At 38.4% G+C, this 18010-nt stretch overlaps 1 protein-coding gene across 1 annotated transcript; it reads right to left on the bottom strand.

The window, feature by feature from the left end:
• Positions 1-6148: 6148 nt before the first annotated feature.
• On the bottom strand, positions 6149-17606 carry LOC132552618 (potassium channel subfamily K member 9-like). The gene is made up of 2 exons (XM_060216806.1): positions 17126-17606; positions 6149-7762 (listed from the first exon to the last, which is right to left on the bottom strand). Exons 1-2 carry the CDS (start codon positions 17604-17606, stop codon positions 6648-6650), a joined length of 1596 nt encoding a protein of 531 aa, XP_060072789.1. The 3' UTR covers positions 6149-6647.
• Positions 17607-18010: the final 404 nt, after the last annotated feature.

Genomic DNA, 18010 nt, shown 5'->3' with positions numbered 1-18010 from the left:
AGATCCTCTGCGTCTACGTCAAACTGAGCACGAGCCATCTCTTGGCAGGTGGACCCACTGTACTTGATAGCAACGGAAATGCTTCCTTGTTCTGTAGACCATGAGGTTTTGTTGGTAAGTGTGACGAACATCTCGTCGGTGAAGCCGCTACAGATGTAGGAAGGTCTAAGAGGCGCAGTGCTGAAGAAAGTCTTTACTTGATAATCTTGTAATACCTGTTTAATGCACATTTCGTCACGACAGCACACCAGTAATTGGTTAGAATCCAACATCGTCATCCCCAGAACCAGAGTATCAAACTGAATCGTACGCTTCACCCGATATCTGCGATTTACCAGTACGATTTCGTTCTCTCTGTTGAAGGATGATAACCAACAACGCCCCTCAGGTGTGGGACAGGCAATTATCACGGGCGAATCTATCGAGAACGACTGTTTGAGTTTTAATCTGGCGGAGGGATCTTCTTGTAGGAAAGACATCTTACGTGAGTCAATCACACTGTTGTACTTGTGCGTGTGGGGTGCTGACCTGCGGAATTCAGTAATTGTGTCATGATCTACAGAGGAACTTTCATCAAAGACGGTACGTGGCAGAACGCTGTCATCCATATTGCAATCCAGTTTATCCTTGGTTCTCTCTCCATCGATTTCCTTGCTTTTTCTTTCCATTATTGGGAATTCTTTGCTGGGAAAGAGGTCACGATTTTTCGATTTTGGTCGAAGTTGCACTGGCTCGAATTCTATATCATCTAACTCGTTGAATGGCTTGCTTGACATTGTATCTCCGATTTCCACCACATTTGTATCGAAGTCTACTGATTCAAAATAGTTTTCTTTGAAACTATTCCCTCTTTCAAACACCTTCCCGAAAGATGAAGTATCACTCTCATCATTAGAATACGATGTTTGTTCGTTTATACTATCGTTTGGGGAAAATACATCATCTTCCACTAACATTTGCGATGAACGTGTATCACGATGTAAAGTAGCCTCTATCACATCTGAATCTTTCCCTTGGTGGTCTTGCTGAGAGGCTTCTGGATTATCATCCTGGGACGTAGTTAGATTCTTTATAGAAGACGAAACCTCGGTTGAATTACAAGTGACAAATTGTCTGTCTGTTTCCGTTTCTAATGGAGGGAAGACTTCCTCCTCAACTGAATGCTGATTTTTCTTTCCATCCAAGCAAACTGGCATGTTATCAAAAGGATCGTAAGCTTGCGTAGACACACTTGACGAAAATGATCCATCCCATGTAGATTCAGATTGAGATACCTCATCGGAGAAAGAAAGAAAGTTATCGTAATGCTTCATGTTTGGAAATGGAAGACTGCCATCAGAATCAGACACAAGTGCCTCGTCTCTGTCATCTGCTTCCGTCCTTGACATTTCGGTTTCATCACCAATTTCAGTCTCAAGAAAAGGCAGACGTGGCAAATTGGCATCGATTTTCAAATCTTCTGATGGGGTACTGGAGATATCCGTTTCATTCTTCGTCGTTTCAGCACCGGTAATGTCTTTGCGTTCTTCGTCTCGTGAATAAACAATATTGGCTTCCTCAGGATATTTCGGAACATCTTCGCGTGTGGGTTCAGGTGTATGTTGTGGTAATAAATTTTCTCCGTCTTGAACAAATGTACCGTCCTCGTTGAAAAAAGATGGATATGACAGTTTTACATCCTCCTTCACGTCCTTCCCAAACAGATGTCTTACCTCTTTTTCTGACGAATTGTTATCTTGGAAAGCTGGTCTCCGTATAATTGGAAACATGTTACGGACGATATCCGGACGAAGAAGCAGTCTTCCATGTGCGATTATTTTCGTTTTAATGTTACAGGTCAAGAGTTCATTCACCTCGTTATGAAACTCATTTGCAGACACAATTAATTCTTGAATGTTCTTCTTTTCAGCATCAATTTGATCCATCACATCTACGGTTCCTTGTTCAAGATGCTTAACAAGATTTTTTGCCATGGAATCAATGTGTCTTTTTAAGCTTTCGCGTCTCCTTATGATCATTTCTTTTCGCGAATCACAAAGTTCGCGTTCTTTCTTGCTGATTACCGAGCACTTTGTTAAGTCAGACTCCAGCTGTTTCTGTAGGACCGAATTTGTATCCTGTTCTTTTCGCAGTCTCTCAGTAATACATGTAGATGCCGAATCGAACGTCATGAGATGATGTCCACGGTGAGCGTCACTCTCAATACAGTTATCACACACGAAAAAATACGTGCAGGATATACATGCCATCACACATGGACGTCCGTCATGTACGGGACAGATAATGTAGGAAGACATGGCAGGTGCGTCTTCTCTTTGAAGTAATAGTGATATCAATATCACTGACCTGTTGCTGTAAGTAGAATTAAAGTCCGTCTATGTAATAGTTATATACAAAGTCCAAGACAATTATTCCGAGCCCTTAATTGTGACATAATTGGCAACAGATCTGATGAGGAATGTTTGTGTAACTGACTTGTTAGTCTCCTGTTTGAAAAGACGAGAGAGTAGCCATAGCGTTCGATTCAAATTGGGCGCACACTGTCGGTATTTAATAGTCAAACTTGCGAAACATTAACACCCAATGTATCTCCATAGGAATCCAGCTTGAAGTCGACACCAGCGTATGTTCAATCAGAATGGTTCCGTGTGTTTTGTTCGTGGTGATTACAGTACACAAACAACTAAAACTGTACTTCCGGGTCCCAAAACAATGTTAACTCAGCAATGCGACACACCCGCCCTACACATAGATAACCTCAACTAAGGGACACATGTATCTATAAACACACAGCTACAAGTATTATTTTGTCTGGCGTGATGCACGCAATATGTATGAAGTCAGCCGTTTCAAAGTCATCTAAGCCCAGTTAATTTCAATAACAATACCACTAGCATTTCTTGTTTTGTCCATGCATCAGTGAAAAAAATCGGGATTCTTTTAAGTAAACTATGCAAATTTACATTGAGACGAAAAGTTTATGCGTTGGCGCTGTTACTTGGGGCTTTCCAACAGGTAAACAACTTCCTAGTGTATACACGGGAGAGGTGACCCTGTCTTTGTACCAACGTGAGGACAAGCTGGTCTTTATATCAGCTTTAAGTGGATTTTCTATCAAATAAACGTGCCTTTAAGATTAGATCTTTACGAGATGTCGATAGACATTACCTTTTTAAAATGTTACCTTTGCCGCAGTCCAGTGTTCACTCCTATCTCGGATATATATACCCTAAAGCTGACGATATCTTTTAAAGGTCTTTAGAGAACTAATATATCATTGTAGTGTAACAAATATATTGTATTATGTATCTGTACGAAAAGATTATATCAATATTAAGATAATTTAAAATTATTCGGATTTTAAAAGACCTTTTCGAAAGTAAAGGATTTAAAAGCGGATGTAAATTTCGCTAGGCAGTCGGGTATAACAGTAGGTTTGAAGTGACAGAATATAAATACCAACAATAAAATCTGAAAGTAATTACCTAGATCAAGTCATGCGCGATGATTAACAACCATGTTTTTTACAACCGAATGAAATATTCCATTCACCAGTAGCATTTTAAGTAATTTTCCCTGTTGAAGAGATCATATGAAGGAAAACAAGTATTGAATTTTACAGGTAGTAGTCAGCCTTTCGGAAGTCTTATAATAACGTAGATTTATTCAATACATCGCTCCTCATTTCCGTTTTTGCAAACACTGACAATCAGCAACGTATCAAATGTTGTATTTTTATTCCCAGTAAAAGAAAAACTAACAACAGAATAAGTGAAATTTACGTTTAATTTGAAAGTTTTGAATGTTAAGTGGAATCAATAAATGACGATCACAATGATACTGAAAAACACTGAACGCTATTGAAATAGACATAAAAAATAACGTGTGTTGAAGACAACGTTCATAGCACAGATGGTAAATATCTTCAAAATGTTGTACAGAATGAACTTAAACAATAGCTCCCCACCCCATAAAGCTAAGATTATATATGTATTGCGAATTCGACAACAGATGTTTCTTTTTTTTCTTAGTAAACTAGGCGATCGGGGTTGGATTCCCCAATCGGATCTCAAAATGTATAGAGAACTCTGTTTTTCTCCCACACTAAGACCCCTCGTCTGCTGCCATTGAGACCAACAAAGGTGTTTTTTGCCAAATTATATTTACACGAAGGAGTAGAGAGGTTGAGAAGTTGTCTCTGAAAACAGCTTTTAAGCATGAATTGAGATTACCTTAGAAAAAACATGACCTGTCTTTGTTCTACATTATTATACAAATTTCGACCAGCTGAACATGGCGTTCAATATAGTCTTACTGTCTGTAATATGTTTTTCTCGTTTGCAAAATCAACATTTAAATATCATCTTTAATGTAAAGCTACGATATATTTTTCTACATGTTTGAATTGGAATGTAATTTTCAAGATACAGAACAACTGTATAGATAGTGGAGAAAACCAGAGCATGTTATATAGGGTTTTCTTACAGAGTTGGTTCAAATGATCGTGTCAAGCTTTCGATAAAATCAGTTGAAAGATATCCAAAATAAAAACTAATATTCGTTTTAAGTTTTTGACAGATAACTCGATTCTAGATAAATTTTGTAACCACAATTACTTTTTTGTGCTTTCAAAATGAGTTGGATTAATTGATAAGACACCCCCAAATTTTTTTTCCAAAAAGGAAAAGTATTAACTACAATGTCGATCCGTTTGATTACAAAATTTCACAAAACTCTTCAAGAAAATTTCTCTATAGCTGTTGCTGATTCACTAAAGTCTGAATACCATTCTCGGTATCCTTAAATCAATTGAAACTCCTACCTGTAATCAGTGGAATGCCGATTTCAAAGAATTATTTGTTCTCTCTCAGAATATTTGATTTCTGACGTAAAACATGAAAAAAACAAGTTTCCTTTCTATAAATAATAAACAACAGAAGAAAAATTGGGACAATGGACGAACAAGAAAGACATTCATTGAAAAAAAGGGGAACAAATTAGATGTCCCCGGAAGGGAAAGTGTCTTCAACTTCAAAAATCAACACTTGTAAAGGACTAGAATAAATTTATAATTGACCAGAATAAATCAATGTCAATCAGTTATCTTTAGATGACTTTTGGGTTAATAGCAACAAAACTTTTGGTATACTTAAGGATATATACATCAGCGACCAATGAACTTGTCTATAATCACATCACCTGTAATTAACAAATTGTGTGGGTTATTTCCCTTGCCTGATCAACCCGCTAACAATACTTCAACAATACAGCATTTATATATAGACATGGATATGGAACGGTGATCAAGATAACACAGAAAATGGCATTAAAACAAATGATACATGATTAGGGGGCATCAAGGATATTTCTGAATGATGCATTCATTACATGTACTATGTATAAATATGTCATCTGTAAATTACGATAATGACAATGAAATATACAAGTATAATACAGAATCAAGATTAGTTGTAAAACTGAACGGAAGGACAAAGTACTAGACAGGCTTTATGGAATTGCTATCCCTTCCTCTGTTATTTCGTACAATGAATATGAATCCATGTAGAAAATAAACATCTAATTTAAAAACAACACTAGACTACAAAACTACAGTCAGTTAAGGTTGAAGTGATTTAGAACGAGAAATGTATAGTGAAAAAACATCATTGTTTAAAGTCAATAAATTATCAATATTAACAAGATAGGTATCAACTATCACCTGGCAAGTAACAAGGCTTCTTCGTCATAGGTCCCGGGGACACTTCTGAGATCAGTGATAAACTACCTTCTGAGGTCACTAATAGACTTCCTTCTGAGGTCAGTAGTAGACTACCTCCTGAGGTCACTAGTAGACTTCCTTCTGAGGTCAGTAGTAGACTACCTTCTGTGGTCAGCAGTAGACTAATTTCTGAGGTCAGTAGTAGACTTCCTTCTGAGGTCACTAGTAGACTTCCTGAGGTCACTAGTAGACTACCTTCTGAGGTCACTAGTAGACTTCCTTCTGAGGTCACTAGTAGACTTTTGCTCTGAGGTCAGTAGTAGACAACATTCTGAGGTCAGTAGTAGACTACCTTCTGAGGTCACTAGTAGACTTCTTTCTGAGATCACTAGTAGACTTCACTCTGAGGTCAGCAGTAGACTTCACTCTGAGGTCAGTAGTAGACTACCTTCTGATATCAGCAGTAGACTACCTTCTGAGATCTTTATATCTTTTCACTAACCTTTTTAAATACCATGACATTATTTCATATAGCCACAACAGTCTTTAAGCGAATTCTGTGTCAGTTTGTGTGTAACGTTTTGTTGTGTGTTATCCTAGATTACAGGTGTGACATCTGTTCAAAAACGTCATATTTTACATCACTTCATTAATTTCCATATGTAAATACAGAACAGTATCAACTTCACAATATGCTTTGCGTTTTCGAGGCACTTGAACCGTATTCCATGTCTTGTTAACAATCAAACGTACACTGCGTTTCTGAGTGTTACGTCATTATTTGTTTAACAATTCAAATGAACTGCTATCATATCTGATTATGTAACACGTCGCTGATTTTGCCGAACCGTGGGCCAATTAAAACATGCATTCAAATGTCTGATCACCTTTCATACTATGTGACTGAATCATTGATAAGACTGTTGTTTCATTCTTTCTTCATTTCATCCGGGGAAGGTACAGGAGTGTTAGCTTTACTTCCTTTTTTGACATCATCTGTCGGAGAAGGCACTGGAGTGTTAGCTTTACTTCCTTTTTTGATATCATCTGTCGGAGAAGGCACTGGAGTGCCAGACTTGCTCCCTTTAATTGTTTGATACTCTCGCTGTACATTCTCGACATTTTTCTTAACTTCTTCTGCCATTTTGTCCGTGACTTCTGCGACCTTATCGGTGACCTGCGACATTTTATCTTTGGCCTTGTCCATATGTTTCCCGACCTCTGACATTTTCTCCTTGCTCATTTCCGCCATCTTGTCCTTAGCCTGGTTCATTCTCTTCTTGGCTCTTTTGATAGTTTTCGTGAAGAATTCAATGCCGACGTTAATGCACATGGATATAAGTGAGAGACCAATAAAAAGATAGATCCCACTGATAAGAAAGTATTTAGGATGAGCTGGCAGAATGTCACCGAACCCTATAGTGGACATCGATATAAATACAAAATAGAACGAGTCAAGAAAGGTCCAATTTTCCCACGCGGGGTACATCATACAGCCTATAAGTAAGTAGATGACCATAATTGCTAAAGCGAGAGAAGGAGGCAAATTAAATTCTTCGTCAATCTCCACCCCAAATACAACATTCACATGTTTTTTATTCTCCGTGGTTACGTCTTCGTTTCCTTCCTGCTCTTCTGTCTTGTCCATTTCATTGCTGACTAAAGATTTCTGATCAAAGTTCTTTCCGTTGATCACTTTTGTTTGTCCGTCAGGAGCTACCTGTACAACGGTATCTGATTTTGCTGGCTCCTCAACAGGTGTTTCTTCTTCTTCTTTATTCGTTTCTTTCGATTGTCCATTCTCTATGCTGCCCCCTTCAACATCCTTTGAATTTTCTTTAGGACGGAATCGGCGCCGTAACACTCTGCGGCAGTCCCTAAGCCTGTAGAAACGCTGTATAATCACCAGTAATACCTTGAGACCAATCGTGAATTTTCGGCCAAGTTCGGCCAACACAATCATGGCGAGAGGAATTCCGGTAATGGCGTAAATTATGGCGAATATCTTACCGATACCTGTCATAGGAACAATATTACCGTATCCTGAAAAGACAGAAAATTAGGATCAATGACATATTGAACAGACAATATATATTTTCACTTTACAAATCAATAAAATATGAACGATAGGGTACATTGATGTTCGTGGTAATATGTCAAACCATTTCGGATATTTATAGCAATACAGCAAGAAAAAAAATTAGTAAAATACCAACATAGAAACATAATCACAATTCAATCACAAATTCCATAAAACTAGGGCAAAACATGAACAAAAGAAAGATTTACAAGGAGACTCCGGAAAAAAGTACAAGGAGAATAAGATCAAGTGTTTCGGAAGAGTAAGCGTCTTCTGCAAGAAGACTTTCATTTAACATCTGAAATGTACTTTTAATGTTTTAATAACAAAACAGAGAAGGAATCTAATAAAGCAAAATTAAAATGGAATTAAATAAGATACAGACATCTTGTATACCAGTGTCATAGGTCAGATATTGTACATAACGATACTCTGTTAGCTTTATATATTGATCACCTTGAATACAATTCATATCTGATTGAAGTGTGCTGATCTTATAAAAGGATCTGGCCGGTAACGCTTCCTCAAAACTATAAAATAATGAAACTACCAAATGGAAAATATATATGATGTCGATGCAATACAATCACCAATGATTTATCACTTTTTAAATTTTGCTTGGGAACAGAAATGTCCGGAATATTACATCCCAAAAAAAAAGATCTGTTGACTGACCCAATATTAAACCAATTTTCTAGGGACTTAATTTACTTTTACGCTGATAATATGATAAATCTGATTGGTCTAATACCAGTGTCTTCCTAGCCCAGCAAATCTGATTGGTCTAATACCATTGTCTTTCTAGCCCAGCAAATCTGATTGGTCTAATACCAGTGTCCTCCTAACCCAGCAAATCTGATTGGTCTAATACCATTGTCTTCCTAGCCCAGAAAATTTGATTGGGCTAATACCAGTGTCCTCCTAGCCCAGAAAATCTGATTGGTCTAATACCAGTGTCCTCCTAACCCAGCAAATCTGATTGGTCTAATACCAGTGTCCTCCTAGCCCAGAAAATTTGATTGGGCTAATACCAGTGTCCTCCTAACCCAGAAAATCTTATTGGTCTAATACCATTGTCTTCCTAGCCCAGCAAATCTGATTGGTCTAATACCAATGTCTTCCTAGCCCAGCAAATCTGATTGGTCTAATACCAGTGTCCTCCTAGCCCAGCACATAGCTCCAATCTCGTGTTACACATTAAGTTTAAATTTTTTACATAATCCGATGATTTAGTAATATTTATGAACCAGAATTGTTATTATCATTCAAGGAATAATCTGTATTGAATACTTAGTTGGGGGGAAAGTATCTTTGATCTATAAATACACAGAGACCATTGGGCGGGGACTTGTGCCAAACCGATATGCCTGAGGTGTTAATTAATAGTCATGAACTAAATCACCCTGACGTAAATGAGTTACCACAGAGATCTGTAGACAGGAAACAACCACGCCAAACCCTGGTGTGATCCTGATTACTTCTAAAGGGTGTACTGTGTTGATGCAAAACGCTTAATGAGTAAGATAAAAAGCTAAGGTAAATGGTTTGTCTATTGAAAAATATACACTGCACTGTCGTACACTGACCTCAGTGTACTATTACAAAACATAAACACGTAGTCATTTCATCACAATAAGGTTCGTTTTGTCATTAACATTTTCATACGTTTTAGTTATAAAACATCGTAAATTATAACAAATGTCATTTTAGGCTGTGCGCATACATGTGATGTTTTTCTATCTTCTAGGGAAGGTCTACTGTATAACTTTTCATCGATAGTTCTTATGTAATCTAAAATACCTTAAACCTCCGAAATGGGAAAACCGTCCTTTCTATTGTAAGTACTGTAAATACGTCTCTCATCACAAATATTACTATTCAAACCAAGATACAGATATAACTATATTTATCATTATAATTGTCAATTAAAGTAGCCACCTAGTTGACACGATGCGAACGATCCCCAATTTCGGTTATTGCTATATAAAAATACTTTAGAGAGGTGATATCTGAATTCCTAATATAAACACCAGTTTTCGTTTGAATGAATGTCACGTAAAGTAGTTCGTTCAATGTCTTGTTATTTGCATCGATTAGAAGAGAAATTATGTGATCACTAAGTAGAAAATTACTTTGTTATCGGTAAATAAGAAAATATTGTGTTACAGCTAAACAGACATAATGTTTGTCCCGAACAAAGAGTTACTATAGTATTATTATCTGAAAAAGACGGAAATCCCGCCCCACCCCCACAGTGTTCTTTTTCTGTACCCTTTATCTTCGTAGATATATGCTACTTTCGTAACCAAAGCGAGGCTCAGTTATAGACATTATACGTCCTTAGACATTAGCAAGTGTCAACTCTTCATTTTGTAAGTAGTATTCATAACAAGAAACATTGAATTTCATTTGAAAACATAATTATGTCGCTCTTTTATTTTTCAAGTCAGTTCTCGCTTGAATGGTTGGAATGTCACGGTTTGTACAGAGACTCAATGCAATATCGATCAAGTACTTAAAACAGAAGGCGTGCACGTAATGGCAGTGTGAACGCTGCACGCAAAAATGACAACTGATTAAGATAACAGTATTAAAAACAAAATTTACTTTCTACTTGAGCTATTCAGGCCTGTGTGTGTTGGTTATATAAACAATGATATAAGCCAGATGAGTCATGATGTGGAGACGTCGATGGATGATGAAGCTTCTTATTTCGGGGAGATTGTATGTTTAGACAGAAACATACACCAACATCAACTGGCAGGCATAACCTATCGCTGTTTATGATCAGTGAATTGCGCAATGTGTTCAGAATATAATGAGAAAACGTTTAATAATTAGCAGGGATCCCTGTGTTGTTTGTGTGAAACAGTATACATTATTGGAGCTTTTCCAAACTAATAACATATATAAGATTACTGGAAGGTGTTTCAAGTTACACAGGCTAATACAAAATTGTCATTGAAAACAGAAACCCTATGACAATGTGAATGATGCGGTAGACACAATTATCGTTCAGGTGTGAGACATGCAATTTAGATGTGCTCAGCCAACCGTAGAATTTTTAAACGCGCGGCTTTATGAGGGATCAACAACAGAAAATCCATCTTTCTACAAACAGGGTTGTAAGCTCCGTGAAATAATTTTATATTGGCTCTAGTCATCGAAACGTTTTCTAATGCTTGTAATATTCCGTGTGTTACTGGATTATGTGTATTCCAAAATCAATCGTATAATTTGCATAAGATGTATGATCATAATACCATATATCAAATAATTGTACAGAAGTTCCAGATAAAACACAATGAAAACTAGACGTTTTATTGTACACGAAAGAGAAAACTGAGGCCAGCGTCACAGGGAAGTCTCCCTGGGGTCAAATAAGTACAAACACTATTTTACTCAGAGGAAATGCACTCTGTCTGTTTGTGTTGACCTTTCCATACTCTTTGTAATAAGATAACAATTTCCAGGGAAACACCTAAACAGGGAGCTAGAGAAGTTGGCAGTAATCTGACGTGGAATAAAAGGCCCGCCTACTCTTAACCTTATTCACTGGGTGATGATCATGTGACAACACGGCGTGACGACACGTAATCTGACCGTTCTTTTTTAACTGGATCGTTATAACAGGATTAGTTCTGAAACTACAAGAACGATAATCCAGTTTGAAAACATTGTTTGTTTCTATCCAAAATGTTCATGGATATGTAAGAATTTATATCTTAATGGGACAATTTGGTAAAGTTTTATAAATATTTCTTTAATGTCAAAACATGCGTAAACCCGTCTCGTGACTGTCAACAAAAATGGCTTCCTCCACATCACGTGGATTTGTTTACAAACATCTTTGTTCTCGCTAGAGGGCTCGTCATTTTGTGCTATATGACGATTTTAGCTATATTTGGCACGTGCTTTCCCAAAATTTAAAGAGGCCATACCGGATATTGGCTTCATAGCAAATAACTTTTACACACGAGGTTTTTTTCCGTCTACATATGTATATTTTCCATTATGCTTGAATTCAAGGAAGGTTGGTTGACTAAATTGTCCCTTTAAGGGGGATCGGGGAGGAAAATAAACCATCACCTCTTCACAAATATCATTCTACTTTCCATTCTTGCCGATTTACACTGAGATCTTTACAAGAACTAAGAGAGAACTCCTATACCACGGGTAGTAGAAAAGAGTTATTCGTTCCGTGTGATCTCGACAGACATAACCTATGTAACCTCAAGGACGCATACAATTTGATTTTGTTGCAAGTTTTGGTCTCCTAAAGGCGTCAAAACAGAAATGCTTGATGCTCACAATGCATTGTATTATTACAGTGTGTAGACACTGTGACAAATTCGCCAATCTTTATGCATCGCTACTTCATTCATTCATTAATTATTCAGCAGCTGCATTGGAACTTCGGTCTGTATACGTGTATAGATAAAAAAAAAACAGAATTACGTTCGTAATGTAGTTTGTAGCTAATCCACAGAGTCTGACTTTGTGTAAAACTAGCATAGACAGGACACTTTTTTCTGAGTATGCAAATCGCTAAATATACACCTGGAAATATATAAAACCCAGTAATTAGAATCCCTCTAAAATTAAAATGTGGTAAATAGATTGTCAGCTCCATCTGCTTTGTGATACAATGTGATTCTATTGCTTCAGTTGTACTAGAGGTTTTTGTAAGTACTTTTTGTCTCCAACACTTGTCAAACACTGTTAGATAATTCAGGCTTATCAGAAATAGTCAGTATTGCCATGTTGACTTCAACACTAGGAAAAAGTGGTCAATTTGTCCAACAATGTTGTATTTTTCCTATGACAATGAGATCAGAAAGTAAGTTAGCGAGCCCAATGACGATTTGGATACACTAGTTAAATATATATCTGTGGATGTTAAATGTTCCGGATCACGTCCTCACAGAGACGGCACATATTATTCTATATCATGAAAGTGTTTTATATCTGTGACTCGAAGTGTACACTGTTGTATTTGTGCTTGAAATATTTCTAAATATTAATTAGAGCTAATCTATTTGGTTAATTCTTGTCAACTGCTATAGTCAATGGCGCGGTGAACAGTGTGTGTATCGGCCCAGACATAAAACTTGCCAAGTGACGGGATTCTGCTGCCGACAAGCAAGGAACTATATTTTCTACAAAGATAGAAAGCCATATCCCTGCCCGACCTGGTTGTAAAGTGATTTAGGTTGGTGATGAGCAAGAAGATAAAGCTTATCGTCCTTTGGTCTGTTATCAGAGACTAACATACAACAAATAAGCGATGCGTCAGACTCCTGGTTATAAATATACGTATAGTTCTGTTTAAAGAATGTTGATCCTTCTTAATCACCATGGTAAACCTTTTTACCTGACTATATTGTTTGGAAACAAAGTTGTATACAAATAAAATCCAAAGGGGGCGGTATACATCCATCGCGCTCTTGACCTTGCGTGCAAGGATAATACAAAACTTTGTGACGTAAATCGATGTTACCTTCACCAGAGATGTACCATGTATACTGTCATATTAAGATTCACACCGTCGTTATATCTTGGACTTGTAGGTATAAGTGACGTAATAATATGGTTAATGTTTAAATCTCAAAGTCATTGTCATGATAAATAGTGACAGGAATAACGTGCGATTTAATGACATCCAGCGCGTGACCATTACAGTGACGTCATTGATGGCATGGAAACTGTACATCGTCAAAATGAATGCAACGTAGAAATCTCACAATGTTCCAGGTTCTGAGTTACTATATGAAGTCTATAACGAAATCCTACCTTCTAACACACAGTTACATAATTACAACACACGTCGACCTCTTTTACATAGTATGCCTTGTCAAGATTATTCATCCTTCACAAAGGCAGCCATTGTTATGGCTGTCCAACATGATGTGATATATATGTAAATATTACCTTATGTTCCTTATCCTTCTATCTTTCTGCATGCCTTCCTTCCTGAATATCGCACAGATTAATGTGAAAAAGAATGCAGTACCGTGGCTTGTCCTGGCAATAGTAGTCATATACTGTGTAATAGTACTCACGCGCATTTCAAGTTAAAGTGTGTACTAAAAAAACAGTTTCTTAGCAAGTTTTCACTAGCCGTGTTCACGTCAATTGGTTGGTTGGTTTCAGAACTTTCGTCTCCATGAATCTTCCTCTTGCTTGGAGTTGTCTCACCTTTCGTAAATCTTTAATCGTGTATCTATCTTTGATGGAGTCACGGTGTATGTATTGTAACTGACTATCTTTGATGGAATCACGGTGTATGTATTGTAACTGACTGTCTTTGATGGAGTCACGGTATGTATTGTAACTGACTGTCTGATGGAGTCACGGTGTATGTATTGTAACTGGCAGTCTGATGGAGTCACGATGTATGTATTGTAACTGACTATCATTGATGGAGTCACGATGTATGTATTGTAACTGGCTGTCTTTGATGGAGTCACGGTGTATGTATTGTAACGGGCTATCTTTGGTGGAGTCAGGGTGTATGTATTGTAACTGGCTGTCTGATGGACTCACGATGTATGTATTGTAACTGACTGTCTTTGATGGAGTCGCGGTGTATGTATTGTAACTGGCTGTCTGATGGAGTCACGGTGTATGTATTGTAACTGACTATCTTTGATGGAGTCATGGTGTATGTATTGTAACGGACTATCTTTGATGGAGTCACGGTGTATGTATTGTAACTGACTATCTTTGATGGAGTCACGATGTATGTATTGTAACTGGCTGTGTGATGGAGTCACGGTGTATGTATTGTAACTGACTATCTTTGATGGAGTCATGGTGTATGTATTGTAACGGACTATCTTTGATGGAGTCACGGTGTATGTATTGTAACTGACTATCTTTGATGGAGTCACGGTGTATGTATTGTAACTGGCACGGTGTATGTATTGTAACTGGCAGTCTGATGGAGTCATGATGTATGTATTGTAACTGGCTGTCTTTGACGGAGTCGTAGTGTATGTATTGTAACGGACTATCTTTGATGGAGTCACGTATTATTCAAAACGTGACTTGGTATATGCTTTTTATTACAACAGCTTACATTTAGCAGGATACCATCCCACAACTTACCCACAGCAGGATACCATTCCACAACTTAACCACAGCAGGATACCATCCCCGAACTTAACCACAGCAGGAGACCATCCCACAACTTACCCACAGCAGGATACCATCCCACAACTTACCTTTAGCAAGATACCATCCCACAACTTAACCACAGCAGGATACTATCCCATACCTTAACCACAACATGATACCATCCCACAACCTAACCACAGCAGGATACCATCCCACAACTTACCCACAGCAGGATACCATCCCACAACTTAACCACAGCAGGATACTATCCCATACCTTAACCACAACAGGATACCATCCCACAACCTAACCACAGCAGGATACCATCCCACAACTTAACCACAGCAGGATACTATCCCATACCTTAACCACAACAGGATACCATCCCACAACCTAGCCACAGCAGGATACCATCCCACAACTTAACCACAGCAGGATACTATCCCATACCTTAACCACAACAGGATACCATCCCACAACCTAACCACAGCAGGATACCATCCCACAACTTACCCACAGCAGGATAAAATCCCCGAACTTAACCTCAGCAGGACACCATCCCACAACTTACCCACAGCAGGATACCATCCCACAACTTAACCACAGCAGGATACTATCCCATACCTTAACCACAACAGGATACCATCCCACAACCTAGCCACAGCAGGATACCATCCCACAACTTAACCACAGCAGGATACTATCCCATACCTTAACCACAACAGGATACCATCCCACAACCTAACCACAGCAGGATACCATCCCACAACTTACCCACAGCAGGATAAAATTCCCGAACTTAACCACAGCAGGACACCATCCCACAACTTACCCACAGCAGGATACCATCCCACAACTTAACCACAGCAGGATAATATCCCACAACTTAACCACAGCAAGACACCATCCCACAACTTACCCTCAGCAGGATACCATCCCACAACTTACCCACAGCAGGATAATATCCCACAACTTAACCACAGCAGGATACCATTCCACAACTCAACCACTGCAGGATACCATACCACCACTTTCTTACAGCAGGATACCATCCCACAACTTACCCTCAGCAGGATACCATCCCACAACTTACCCACAGCAGGATACCATCCCACAACTTACCCACAGCAGGATACTATCCCACAACTTAACCACAGCAGGATACCATCCCACAACTTACCCACAGCAGGATACCATCCCACAACTTAACCACAGCAGGATACCATCCCACAACTTAACCACAGCAGGATACCATCCCACAACTTTCTTACAGCAGGATACCATCCCACAACTTACCCACAGCAGGACACCATCTCACAACTTACCCACAGCAGGATACTATCCCACAACTTAACCACAGCAGGATACCATCCCACAACTTAACCACAGCAGGATACCATCCCACAACTTACCTTTAGCAAGATACCATCCCACAACTTACCTTTAGCAAGATACCATCCCACAACTTACCCACAGCAGGACACCATCTCACAACTTACCCACAGCAGGATACTATCCCACAACTTACCCACAGCAGGATACCATCCCACAACTCAACCACTGCAGGATACCATCCCATCACTTTCTTACAGCAGGATACCATCCCACCACTTTCTTACAGCAGGATACCATCCCACAACTTACCCACAGCAGGATACCATCCCACAACTTAACCTTTACAGGATACCTTTCAACAAGACGCAATTGTAGAATATTAAGCAAAAAAACCCTCTTTAATGACGACAAAAAATAGACAAAAGGCCGCCGTTTCCCAATGTTGCAATATTTAAACCTAAGGTTTGAAAAAAGCGCCTTATTTCTGAAGAATCCATGCCTATTTCCTATATTCTGCAGTACTTAACAGTATTAAGCGTTTACCTTCAAAATATCGAATACAAAGGAAAGCTAGCATTGCTCATTTTATGGCTGTAATAAAATATAAACTTTATTTATTTTACAACAATTGCGAAACAAGTTATGTCAACTTATACTAATCACTCTTGTTGGCCCGGATGTAAGCGCGCGAGGGGTCTTATTGTGGGAGGAAACCTTACCCGGGGAAAACCCACGTGGTCCGGCACGTGGCCCCTTACCTTTTCACGTCCGTTCCGGGAATCGAACCCCGGTCGGCTTGGTGAAAGGCGAGTGCGTTAACACTGCGCCACCGGACCACTAAACGCTACGTCCAATTGGTAGACACTACTCACCTATTGTTGTATAGACAGTTCCACAGAAGAATAATGCCCCATAGAAACTCCATTTTTCTTCTGATATCGACCCATAAGCACTGCTCCTCGCTGTCGTCTCGTACTGATCAAGTAAGTCACGGGTAATATTTTCCCATCTTTCCATTGTTATTTTCCTTGAATTTAATTGAATTGTACTATTTTTGATACTTTTCAACACTTGTTGTTTATAAGAAATCAGACTGTTTTTCTGTGCCTGTTCATATGGCCGTTCTACCGCCTGAAATAGAGCAGCACCGATGAGGGTGTATATGATAAGAATGATAATTAATCCAATTAGTGACTTGATGATTGAATACACGGTCCCAAGAAATTTTCTCAGATTTCGAAGACATTTCGTACAAAATGTTACACCTTTCGATAAGTTTTCGCCTACAGCTGCAACAGCAGCTTCCGGTTTCCGACGACTGCTTCCGGGAGTATTTGTTTCTGTTTTTTCCATAGTGTTCATTTCTTTCAACAGTGTCTCGTTTTCTGAAAGAGCAAGTGAAAGACAGCTTAAATGGTCAGTTTTATTTTAATGATGGTTCCGTTTTTGCTTACGGTGTTTTCATTTGGCAACGTCACATTGCTTACTAAGACTGATCAAGATTTACAGGGAGGGTGTCGTCGATGATTCAGAAGACGCTGACTCATCCGGAACACCTTGTCTTATTCTCTTTGTACGTTCTCCATGTAAATTTTTCTGTTGTTCATAGCTTGCCCTAGTTTTATTTAATTCTAGTTTGGATAATTATTTTGTTAACAGTTTATTTTTTCGCTGCAGTCTTTGAAGTAATATTGAGTTTTAATGGTTTTGTTGGCTTTACGATATATTCACAAATCAATTAATTCGTTATCAAGATA

This window comes from Ylistrum balloti, unplaced genomic scaffold (assembly GCF_031769215.1).
Source record: "Ylistrum balloti isolate Yb309-2 unplaced genomic scaffold, AGI_CSIRO_Ybal_v1 Utg370262, whole genome shotgun sequence".
Taxonomy (NCBI): Eukaryota; Metazoa; Mollusca; class Bivalvia; order Pectinida; family Pectinidae; genus Ylistrum; species Ylistrum balloti.
Note: the sequence above shows the minus strand (reverse complement) of the source record. Positions and strands in the feature narration are given on the sequence as shown.

Excerpts from the sequence above, each read along its gene's own strand:
- LOC132552618 (XM_060216806.1), bottom strand. The coding sequence starts at position 17,606 with ATGGAAAAAACAGAAACAAATACTCCCGGAAGCAGTCGTCGGAAACCG. Across the intron at positions 7,763-17,125 it reads AACTGTCTATACAACAATAG|GATACGGTAATATTGTTCCT; the intron begins GTGAGTAGTGTC and ends CTGTCTTTTCAG.